We start from the raw sequence: 11,912 nt of genomic DNA on the forward strand, positions 1-11,912 counted from the left end.
CTATATTTCTGTCTGTCAGCATGAAAGTTTAATCCAGGTTTTAAGGGAAATTTAACGGTCATGTAGTTTAAATGCCCATGAAGATCTTGAATGTTATCTACGTCCTTCCCACCAAATGCTCATCCATCCTCTGCTAGACATACATCAGTCATGGGGAAACCCACCACCTACCGAGGCAGCATATTTACTCTGACCATACTCTTATTGCTAGTAAACTATATTGAACCTAAATCTCTCACTCCAGAGCACTACTGTCAATGGAATTACAGAGAGAGTCACATATGTAAATTGCATTTTATAGTACTCACATCGAAAAGGTCAAAATAAACAGGTGAAATGAATTTTCATATATCTTATTTAATCCAGCATATCAAAAATTATGTGATTTTAACATGCAATCAATACAAAATTTATTAATGATTTGTCCTCATTTTTTGTGCTAAGTCTTTGAAATATACTGTGTACTTTATACACACAGCACATCTGTATTTGGAGTTGCCATTTTATGCTCAATATGGTCTGTAGCTACCATGTTGGATAGATCAGCTCTAGAGTATCAACTCATTATTTCAGGATTACCCTATAGAGCAGCGGTTCTCAACCTGTGGGTCGCGACCCCTTTGGGGGTCGAACGGCCCTTTCAGGGGTCGCCGAAGACCACAGGAAAACACAAATATAATTACATATTGTTTTGTGATTAATCACTATGCTTTAATTATGTTCAATTTGTAACCATGAAAATACATCCTGCATATCAGATACTTACATTACGATTCATAACAATAGCAAAATTACAGTTATGAAGTAGAAACGAAAATAATTTTATGGTTGGGTTCACCACAACATGAGGAACTGTATTAAAGGGTCGCGGCATTAGGAAGGTTGAGAACTACTGCTATAGAGTCATGTAAACAAGTATAATTCTTTCTCCATGTGACTCATTTATAACAGTGTTAGAAAGTTATTGTGGGAGGCAATATACATAGAACTTACAGGCTATTCTAGTCAAGGTTTTCCTGGTCCACAGCTTCTGAGAGAGATTTGTACTCAGGAGATTTGCATGCAAGTACCATGCATTAAAGTGTGAGAGGGAATCAGGACTGGGCAGATGGAGAAGTTGAACAGTGTTGCAGTTGCTAAGAGGTGTCAACCAATCCTATGGGGAGCTGAAGTTGGGATGGCCCTTGGGAGGATGCCCCCAAAATTCCATCAGTTTATTGGTAAAAATGATAAATGGAACAAGGCTGGGTCCTATGAACTTGTCATTCATTGTATGTTGGCTACCTCGGGGAGGGGATGTAACCTTAGGTAACATGGCCTCTTTCTGCTGAAGGTAATTCCTGGGGAGGGGCGCAGCTGGTGCACATGGGTCCTGAGGGTAGGCAGAGTAGCGGGGAAAGAGAGAAGTGCTCTGAGCATGGGGAAAATGAATGCTCAGGACTGGAGGTGAGAGAGCATAGCATGTTGGAGTGCTGGAGGAAGTTGCATGGTGGTGATATAATAGGAGAAGGCTGGGTAGAAGTGAGAAAGAAAGCTGAGAGCTTCATAGGGCACACTATGAATCTTGTCCCAGAGCATAGATGTGATACTAGGGGCAAAGGGAAATCACTCAACTGGTTCAAGCAGGAAACTGACAGCAACAAATAGAATTTTAGCAAAATTAACCCAGTGACAGAGTAGAAGAGGATGGGTTGTCCTGGGACCTGAAAGGAGGCAGGGTAGCTTTTGAGAAGTTGTAGCAATGATGGAAGTGAGAGGCACGGGATAACTTGGATCCTGATCACTTCTAATTTTCATGTCCTATTATTCAATTAATGTGGGTCAAGTTCCTGGTCACTTTTCCAATAGTCTTATCTACTTGATGGAATATACTGAGCTAATTGTTCACTAAACACCTTTTGCACACTTGTGGCAGTCAACTGCCTTTTGTACAATGACCTCGTCACTGAATGAGCACTGTTGAATTAGTGAATCTAAGTCCAATTCAATTTTTTAAAAAATATATTTTATTGATTTTTTTACAGAGAGGAAGGGAAAGGGATAGAGAGTCAGAAACATCGATGAGAGAGAAACATCTATTAGTTGCCTCCTGCACACTCCTTACTGGGGATGTGTCCGCAACCAAGGTACATGCCCTTGACCGGAATTGAACCTGGGACCCTTGAGTCCGCAGGCTGACGCTCTATCCACTGAGCCAAACCGGTTAGGGCTCCAATTGAATTTTATCTGGTTAGATTCAGGTCATTGCTCTAACCTGTTTTAAAAAATACCAAAAAATAAAAAATGAAAAATTGGGAAGTCCTGATTTTGTATTCCTCAAGATAGCCACAACTTTAAGAATTTACTTGGAAAAAATCCATCAGTTTATTGATAAAAATGATAAATGGAACATGGTTGGGAACAGAATACATTAGTATCACATCATCAACCTCCCTAGGATTAAAATCAATATATAATACTACAAAGCCATTATAATCAAAACAATCTGGCAGTGGCACAAAAACGGGCATATATATCAGTGGAATGGAACAGAGACCCCAGAAATCAACCCACACCTTCATGGTCAATTAATATTTGACAAAAGAGGCAAGATTATACAATGGAGTAAAAACAGTCCCTTCAATAAATCGTGTTGGGAACATTGGACAGGTACATGCAAAAAAATGAAACTAGATCACCACCTTACACCATACACAATAAACTCAAAATGATAGAACACTTAAATGTAAGTGGTGAAGCCATAAAAATCCTAGAAAAAAACATAGGCAGTAAAATCACAGACATTTCTCATAGCAACATTTGTGCCAAAATATCTCCTAGGGCAGAAGAAGCAAAGGAAAAAATAAATGAGGCTACATCAAACTAAAAAGTTTCTGTACAGCAAAAGAAACCATCAACATAATGAAATGGAAACCCACTGTGTGGGAGAACATATTTGCCAATGATACATCTGATAAGGGGTTAATTTCCAAAATATATAAAGAAGTTATAAAACTCAAGACCAGGAAGAAAAACAATCTAATTAAAAATGGACAAAGGACAACCGAAGGACTTGTATGCATGCATATAAGCATAACAAATGGACACAAGACACTGGGGGGGTAGGAGAGGCTGGGGGAAGGTCAAGGGGGAAAAAAGGAGACACATGAAATACTCTTTGTAATACTTTAAGCAATAAAACAAAATCTAAAAAAAATGGACAAAGGACCTGAATAGATACTTCTTGAAAGAGGACATGCAGATGGCCAATAGATATATGAAAACATACTCAAAGTCACTTATCATCAGAGAGATGAAAATTAAAATGACAATGAGGTACCACCTCACACCTGTCAGAATGTCTGCCATCAATAAATCACTAAACAACAAATGCTGGTGAGGATATGGAGAAAAAGGAACACTAGTACACTGCTGGTGGGAATGCAGACTGGTGAAGCCACTGTGGAAAACAGTGTGGAGTTTCCTCAAAAAAACAAAAAATAGAACCACCATTTGACCCAGTTATCTCACTTCTGACAATATATCCTAAGAATACCAAAACACCAATCAGAAAGTATATATGTACCCCTATGTTCCTAGCAACATTATTTACAATAGCCAAGATCTGGAAATAGCCCAAGTGCCCATCAGTGGATGAGTGGATTAAAAAACAGTGGTACATCTACACAATGGAATACTACACTGCTTTAATAAAGAAGGAACCCTTACCCTTTGAGATAGCATGGATGGACCTGGGGATTATTATGCTAAGTGAAATAAGCCAGTCAGAGAAAGACAAATACCATATATATTTATGAATGACTTTAGGGTATTAGCTTTAGCTGGTTGCTGTTTCATTCAGTTTTCCTATATCCAGTCTGTTACTTTTAACTTGTCTAGAGAAACTGAGGCCTGCCTCTGCCAACTATCTTGCTGAAGTTCAGCAAACACCTAATGGGCTGTGTTTCCCTACACCATGGGTCTAAGAATGGAGTTAGTCCTGCCAGAAGTGTTCTGAATGAGTCTCTACTGCCACCTTGTGATCCATGCAAATCTGTAAGCACTTCTTAACTATCCTTTAACAAGTGACATTTGCCTCTCTGGAACATGGCTTACAAAGCTCATCTTTTTCCTCTTCAAAGATCATTAATTACCGAGCAGTTAAAACTATGAGATTGGATGACACAAGATTGCCATTATTAATGGTCAGATAGTGGCAATAATATATGGTGTAACCCAATGTTTTGGAATGCTGGATGAGATTTTTCAGTCTCCATACATCAGCTGGATTCAGGATCCTTTTATTACACCAAATAAAGTCAACAAATATTTATCACGTGCCTATTTTATGCCAGAACAATGAGACTTGGTTCCTATAACCTTTAGGATTCTTTTAATTAATGGAAGAAACAGAGAAATAAACAGACAAATATAAGAAGTCTAAAAAAAGGACAGGATGGAAATATGCACATAGCAAGGGCACTTGGCTAAACTTGCAGAATTTGAGAAAGATATTGGGGGAAAGAATTACTAACAAAGGGAAGTACGAGCCCAAAGGCATGAGTCTGAGACACCCTGGCATATCAGGAGAACGAAAAGTACTATAACTATAATTGGTATGGGTGGAACCTAGGGGGGGGGGAGAGAGAGAGAGAGAGAGAGAGAGAGAGAGAGAGAGAGAGAGAGAGAGAGAATGAATATGAGTATGGTTCATGTCAGTTCATGGAGTGTCTTGTATGTCCTGGTAGGAAAATTGGCTTTTATTTCGAAAGAGAGGGGAACCTTTTAAGGTACTTAAATCGGTAGTGATTAGATTTGCATTTGATAACCTTATGGAGAATGAATTGAAAGGGTAAAACTGTGCTGGCAAATGAGTGACAGTCATCTACACAGAAAATACAAGGTACTGGCTGAATTGAGGCAGTGGTAGTTGTGATGGAAAAGAACGAACAAATTCAGGGAGGCAGAACTCAAAAGTGAGTGGGCATGATGATTAGGTTCAATATAGCAGATGAGTCAAGAGTAATGACACTATTACTTAAATCAGGCAAACTGGAGAGAAGCAGATTTGGGTAAGAAAGTAAACATGTACTTGCTTTGAAACCTTCAATAATGCTAAGGTGATATAGTCAAGTTCTTTCAAAGTTTCTCTTTCATTTTTTGCAATGAATTTCAACTTGATGATTAGAATTGGACATGGAGCAATTGTACACTTTCTAGAAATGTCTGTCAGCTAACTGTAGAAAAAACTTTGTAGACCCTCCTCTCTCAGCTGAACATATCTCTCAGAAGATCTCTGTGGAATCCAAGTTCATTATCACTATTTCATTTTTATATCAGTATTGTGATCTGTGGTGAGGAAATAATCACTGTTTCTATCCACAATCTGGAAGGGCTGAAGTGTATTTCTACACTTCCAATACTTCTGTTCCTCTCTCCTTTTAATCTTCACCTAAAAACTGGGGATGACTAGACTCATAATCCTTACACATACTATATTTTATTATTCATACTTGATTGTAAAAGTTTGCATTTTTTAACAATTCACCAACCTAAAAATCTCTAAAAAATATTACCAAGAATATTCAGTTTATAACATTGTTATCACAAACTGAAGAGAACATATAAATTCTGTATTTGTATTGTGAAATTAGAGGTGAATCTCCTTCATTGTGCAAAGACCAGGGGAAAATCTACAGGAAAGGAGATTTCGTGAATTCAAGTGATTTGAGAATGATGTAAAGAATACACTTGGGGAATTATGCTATCCATGCTACAGCTATTCGACCAACACTTCTCTATTTCCATGTAGACCCCTCTCACCTTCAGGAACTGACCCTCTGTGGGCCACACATGAAGTTTGATGAAGATCGTTGCGAGTGCGTGTGTAAAACAACCTGTCCCGCAGATCTCATCCAGCACCCAGAAAACTGCAGTTGCATTGAGTGCAGAGAGAGTCTGGAGAGCTGCTGCCGGAAGCACAAGGTATTTCACCCAGATACCTGCAGGTGAATGGCTTTTTCACTTTCGAATTAACTTGACTCATCACCATTTAATGTAAATGCCATTTTGATTCAGTGGGATTCCTTATTAAGCCATTTTTTTTTCAATGCCCAAGCCCCTTTTTGATAGTAAAACAGAGGTTTGGTAACTAACAATAAGCAAGAGATTACAGAGTGATGATTAATTGAGAAATCAAGAAAATCCTGCTTGCAATTATTGGCTTATGGATCTTAAGCAAAAACTAGAATGATGAGATGTAAACAATTATTTGTGGAGGATAGTGGGGGCGGTTTCAGGTCAGTAGACTCTTTGGTTCAGTCTCTCTCAATATATGAACATATATGTTTATTTGGTTGTTTTTTCTTTGAGAAAGAGGATATTACTGGATTTATGTAGCAAGAAATTTATTGATGACTAGAACAGTTAAAGGTTACTGAGTGCACCTTAGTAGATTTGGATTCCATGTGGGATAACTATTCAGGATTTTATATTGACATTTTAAATACATATCTGAAAAATTTACTTTAAAAACTTAAATCAGAACAGAGTTATTTCTTTGAATATAATCCTGGATTCTGAATTCTCACGTGTATTTATTTATTTATTTATTTATTTATTTATTTATTTTTTACAACAGCTGCGAGGAAGGATGCCCCTTTCACAGCAGAATGTGTACAAATGCTAAACCAGCCTGTGCAAAGCATTGCCGCTTTCCAAAGGAGAAAAGGCCTACCCCTGAGCTCCATAGTCAAGAAAATCCTTGATTCAGCTTTGTTCCCAAGTTCCTCCTTCCTCATTTTAAACAGCATGCCGCTTTGCCAAGTTGCTGTCACTGTTTTTCTTTTTTTCCAGGGGTTGGAAAAAATTCATTTCACATAGTACCGGGGGAATCCAAACCAACCTTCCATTAAACAGCAGTTGAGGATTCCCTGGTTCCTTGATAGATATCTTCTCTGCACACCAAGGAGTGGAGAAGAGGGAGCCTGTGTAACCCTTTCTGTTTGGTGAATGAAAAAGGTTTGATCATCATGGAATGATAAGTGCTTTGTCACTGATTACTCACAGCAGATGAGGCAATTTGAATAGTCTCTGAGTCCTTTGCTAATTGCAACTCTCTTGTGAATTATTCTGATTCTTCCTTATGCAGATTTGATTCATATGATCAGCACTGATTTTCTGATTACTGTCCAGCTTATAGTTTTGAGATTACCAAACTCCTGTCTGTTGTTTCATATTTAAGTGTATTTAAAGAAAATAAACACCATTATTCAAGCCATTGAATTTTGTGTGTTATTTAATATGCTTCCACTCCAAATTTTATGCTAAAGAAAATAATGTTGTGAAGAGAGGAAAGAATTTAGAAGTGGGGCTTGTGGGGAGAGACATAAGCACAACAAAACTTCACACCAGTTTTGGAAAACCTAAGGAGGAGCTATTACAAGGTTTAAGATGCTAAACAATGTTAAATAAATGTGACCCCCAAATCAGCTGGAAACCAATCTTTTCTTTGAGATTCAATTTAACTTGACTTGACCCTCATCCCAGGGCACAGGGGAGCCTGCTGGCTCCCTGGACATCTTTGGATCTGCCCACAACCCTACTCAAACCATGTTTTGGTTAGTGTCTCTATCTTCCTAATTGCCATTTAGGTGGAGCTATTATCAGGAATTCTGGGCTAGCACAAAACTATTTGCAATTTGGCTTTGCACTACAACCGCTCCCCGTTGCCTCCTCAACCCTCAATAACCACCAAGAGATTTGCACTTGGATTCTGAGGCTGGATCTGACCTGGGGTGGGGCTGGTCCTCAAGGTGGAGGTGGAGTAATTGGCCTATTGCCTTATTAGAATTCACTGGTTATTGTACAGAAATACTTATCATACTAATAGTTTTGATATGTGGGCTGATAAGTCTCAATTACCAAGAGCTTAAAGCAAATACAATAAATGCCAGTAATGTATGATATCCCTAATTATCTAAGCCACAATGCCAGAGAGTTAGTAATATGACAGCTCAGATTATAAATCTGTGACTAAGGCAGTGTGGTGGGAGGTTGTTTAGAGATGCAAACAGATTGGAGAGCATAACGATCAAGTTGGGTGATATTAAAACGCTGTTTGAGATACTTGATAAAGGAGATGGCACAAATAATCCATTTTAAGGCTTTTAAGGGAAGCGATAGATTGGTGAAAATTGTAAGCTTAATAGATTTGGTCAATAAGAGCTAGACTTTGTCTAATTTACTCATAATCCTCAGTGTGAGAACAATGTATTGCATATAGTAGATGCCTAATAAATAATTATTTAATGCATAATGAAGTATTGCATTGATTTTGTGACCAGGGAATGGGAACTCATCTGCCATTGGAATGCCCAAGGTGAACTCTCATTCTCCAAGGCCTCTCTACATTTGGCTTTCCATGTGTCTTGCGAGAGCTTCTGCACAGCATAGCCATTGGTTTTCAGTTGGAAAGGTTCCAATAGGACATGCCCCAGTACATAAGCACTTAGAAAGTTTCTGCTTTGTTTCATTTACAGATATCCCATTGGCTAAGCAAGTTGAGTGGCCAAGCGCAGAGTCAGTGTGGAAGGGGCTTAGACAAGGGTGCAGATATTGGAAAGTGGTTCATTGAAGGCCACCAATGTAAATCTCCCACAAAGGCCACACATGGAGCTGTTAGTCTATTATTCTACAAGAGCTGAACCTTGGTTCATGTGTTCTTGCTTTCATATACAGAGTCCAGGACCTACATGGCTTTGGTCTGATTACCATTTTGCATTTTGGTTCTGTTTCTCATACATGGAAGTGTTTATGTTGTTTTAAAAAGAACTGCTATAACATTTTAATTTTATCACTTATATCTCTTATTTTTCCATTTTAAGCAGAATGATGAGCGAGGAATCTCAAAATATTAATTGAAAACGTCATCTTGGCCCGAAGTCTGGCTCACCCTCAAGTCCATTTTCCTAATGCCACACTTCTCCTGTCTGAACCCTTCCTTCTCCCTTCCCCGGTATAATTATACACTACTGTCCACTGGACAGTCAGCACCTGTCTCTGTACCTTGATCATGTTGTTCTTGGGATGGTCTTGCTCCCAAAAGATGCATAAGCACCCTTTACTTCTATTAGCTAAATGCTGGCAGCTAGAACTACTCTTTCTCTCTGAACTCCCAGTGATTATATTTGTGTTTCTCTACTGGCATGTATCACTTACTACCATATTTACATTTGCCTTAACTTCGTCTTGGTTCCTTGGGGGTAAAGCTCATGCCAGGTTTTTCTTGCCTTGTGACTTAGACATAGATAGCAGGCTCTCACTACAACTGTGTTGCCTTCCCATTTCAACATTATCCAACATAACTAATTTACATATGTATTTACAAAGAGATGAATTTCAAGGGAAGGTGAACTGAACTCCATGTTTATTTTACTTTCTCCATTTATAGGTCATTTTATATTATAACTGCTACTGATTACCTTTATATGTTATGAAGTATAATCAGAGTACGCTGCATGTAAGTATTTTAGTCTACTTTTAGTGGTTTCTAAGAAAATTCTCTAAAGGCCTACCTTGATTCCATACATCCAGGCAGAACACTATACTGTAATTAGAATTATCCCCAGATTTATAACTTAATTTTGCTGCTACAACTGTCTTTTCACTTTAGAAAATAGAGACCTTTGCTTAAGGTTTAACTGATTATAAATGGAGTCTTATACCCACGGGAGATTGTGACCCATGTGCAGAATCATAATTTATTTGACTTTTAATGCTCAGCACCTAGGTTAGAGATTGAAGCATGATGAATGTTCAATGTTTTCAGACTTTGTTGAAATCTATAGCCTTTGTTGGAAAAGTCTGAAGTTTTCTCGACTCCCTCCCCCACAGAGACTCAGCAACAGTGTACCTTTACGAATATCTATTTATAAAGGTCAGCCTATTCTACAGTATTTAAACACAAAGAACCTTTCAAGAAAAGTGAATTTCTTTATACTACTGGTAAAAGTTATATAGAAAGATAAAAAGGTTTCAAAACATAGGGACTACGTTTAATAATCCTTGTATTCCCCACAAACTCTTTTACAGAGTAAGCACTCAGTAAATGTTTGATGATAAAGATAAAAAATATTTGTTCTGATTAGAAAAAAAATCACAACTCTTTTGAAGAAGCATTGGCATTAAGATCTTAGCAGATTCATGGTACAATTTCTAAACTGTATTGTGATCAGAACTATGGCCGTGGAAAACCAGGGGCTCAATAAATGAGGCTTAACCCTCATTTATACCTTTCAGGATGTCTGCCCACACCCTTTGTCTTCACCTATTGCAAAAAATTAAAAGGAGACCAAAGCAATGCTGTATATCACCTGGTAGTATTAGTGTTATCTGTGAAGCCAACTTCAGGTTATTGAGCTTGAATAAATATCCTCGAGTCTTCATCACTTTTATGCTCTGATACGTCAATAACACAGAGCAGAGAATCCACTCCTACCTGTGCCTTACTCATTATGTTTAACTCATTAATATACTTCAAATCCTACAGCCAAAATGCTCTTTGAATTATATAACTGCACTGTAATTTTTATGAGGTACACTCTGCAAAATATTTTCAATACATTTTATTGGTTATATAATATGTCAGGGACTGTGCTGGCATTGGATAAAAAAATTCATTAATACAACTAAAACTTATTCCTGGTCTGTTACCAGGAACAGACCCTGGCTCAGCTTACTATCTGGCTGGGAAGGCAGACATTCAATAAGCAAATACAATTGTCAGCTTTTGGAAAGAAGTCCATGTGAGTTTCTAAGAAGACACAAGTTTTCAAGAATCAGGTTGAGGAGGAAGGGGGACTACAGCCAGACAAACAATTTGAATATCACCTGATAAATGCTGTATCAGCAAGTGGCCAAAGTACTATCAACATACAAAAGAGGGAGGATTTACTTCTCTCTGAAGGTTTGGGGAGAGCATCAGAAAGGAGCTGACATTTTCAGGGATGAATACGTTTTCTACTGGCTTAAAAGGGGTGTTAGTGATGGTTTCAAGGAAGGCATTCATTCTCACAAGTACGCAGGGCAGGGCTGGGGAACTTCAAGTACTGACAGTGAAAGGTGGATCAGACCACACCCACTGATTCATTAGCTTCTTGGCCAAGCACCACTATAGCCAGTTGAACCAGTTTGAGTGGGAGTTGATATTTCAGCTCAGATTGTTTTTTTCTTCTCCAGAGTATACAAGTTGCAAGATAAAACACAAAATGCCCAGTTAAATTTGAATTTCAGATAAACGACACATAATTTTTTTATAAAGTCCCCAATATCTGGGACATACTTATATAAAAATATTTATCTGAAATTCGAATTTTTTAAAAATCTGATTTGACTTATTTGTATATTTTCATTTGCTACATCAGGAAACCCCACCAGAATGGTAAGAACCAGAATGGTAAGAACCAGAATGGTTCTCCTGTGGCAGATAAGTCAGAAACAGAATGACACCATGACCCCGCCTTTCTATAGCCTTCCCACCCCAATCTTTCCAATCTAAAGCCGGAGAGAACAGGCTTCGGGAAAAGAAACGCTGTAACTAGGCAACCAAGGTTGGAACCCACCTGACCACTCAATCGTGCACAAGACTCAGCTTTAGAACTGCGGTGCATTGTGGGAATTAGTTTTCTAAGTTCGGACTCGCCTTCAAAGGCCACCGGACTACAACTCCCAGCAGCGCTAACCGGTCGCTGCGAGGCACGCTGGGGATTCTGGCTCTGTACCGTGCGGCCGGCCCGGAGGACTGCTTGTGTAACAAGACACCACGGCCGATTTTCATAGATTCGCGACATTAGGGATTCATATGAAAGGTTAAACCGACGATTACTACTTTCAATACGGAGACGACAATTCTTCCGTAACTTTGAGGAGACATG

At 38.5% G+C, this 11,912-nt stretch overlaps 1 protein-coding gene and 1 long non-coding RNA gene across 3 annotated transcripts in view; one reads left to right on the forward strand and one right to left on the reverse strand.

The window, feature by feature from the left end:
- VEGFD (vascular endothelial growth factor D) overlaps positions 1 to 7,258 on the forward strand; it is a 30,435-nt gene extending 23,177 nt beyond the window's left edge. Inside the window, exons 6-7 of one of the 2 annotated variants that reach the window (XM_059679669.1) lie at positions 5,792 to 5,987; positions 6,620 to 7,258. In XM_059679669.1, coding sequence (XP_059535652.1) covers positions 5,792 to 5,987; positions 6,620 to 6,746 — 323 coding nt within the window. In that variant the 3' untranslated portion in view covers positions 6,747 to 7,258. The remainder of the gene's footprint in view (positions 1 to 5,791; positions 5,988 to 6,619) is intronic. The other variant, XM_059679670.1, reaches the window with a different exon arrangement.
- LOC132224470 (uncharacterized) overlaps positions 1 to 11,912 on the reverse strand; it is a 34,107-nt gene extending 22,195 nt beyond the window's left edge. Inside the window, exon 1 of the long non-coding RNA XR_009450686.1 lies at positions 11,601 to 11,912. This is a non-coding gene — a long non-coding RNA (uncharacterized LOC132224470). The remainder of the gene's footprint in view (positions 1 to 11,600) is intronic.

This window comes from Myotis daubentonii, chromosome X, assembly GCF_963259705.1.
Source record: "Myotis daubentonii chromosome X, mMyoDau2.1, whole genome shotgun sequence".
NCBI lineage: Eukaryota > Metazoa > Chordata > Mammalia > Chiroptera > Vespertilionidae > Myotis > Myotis daubentonii.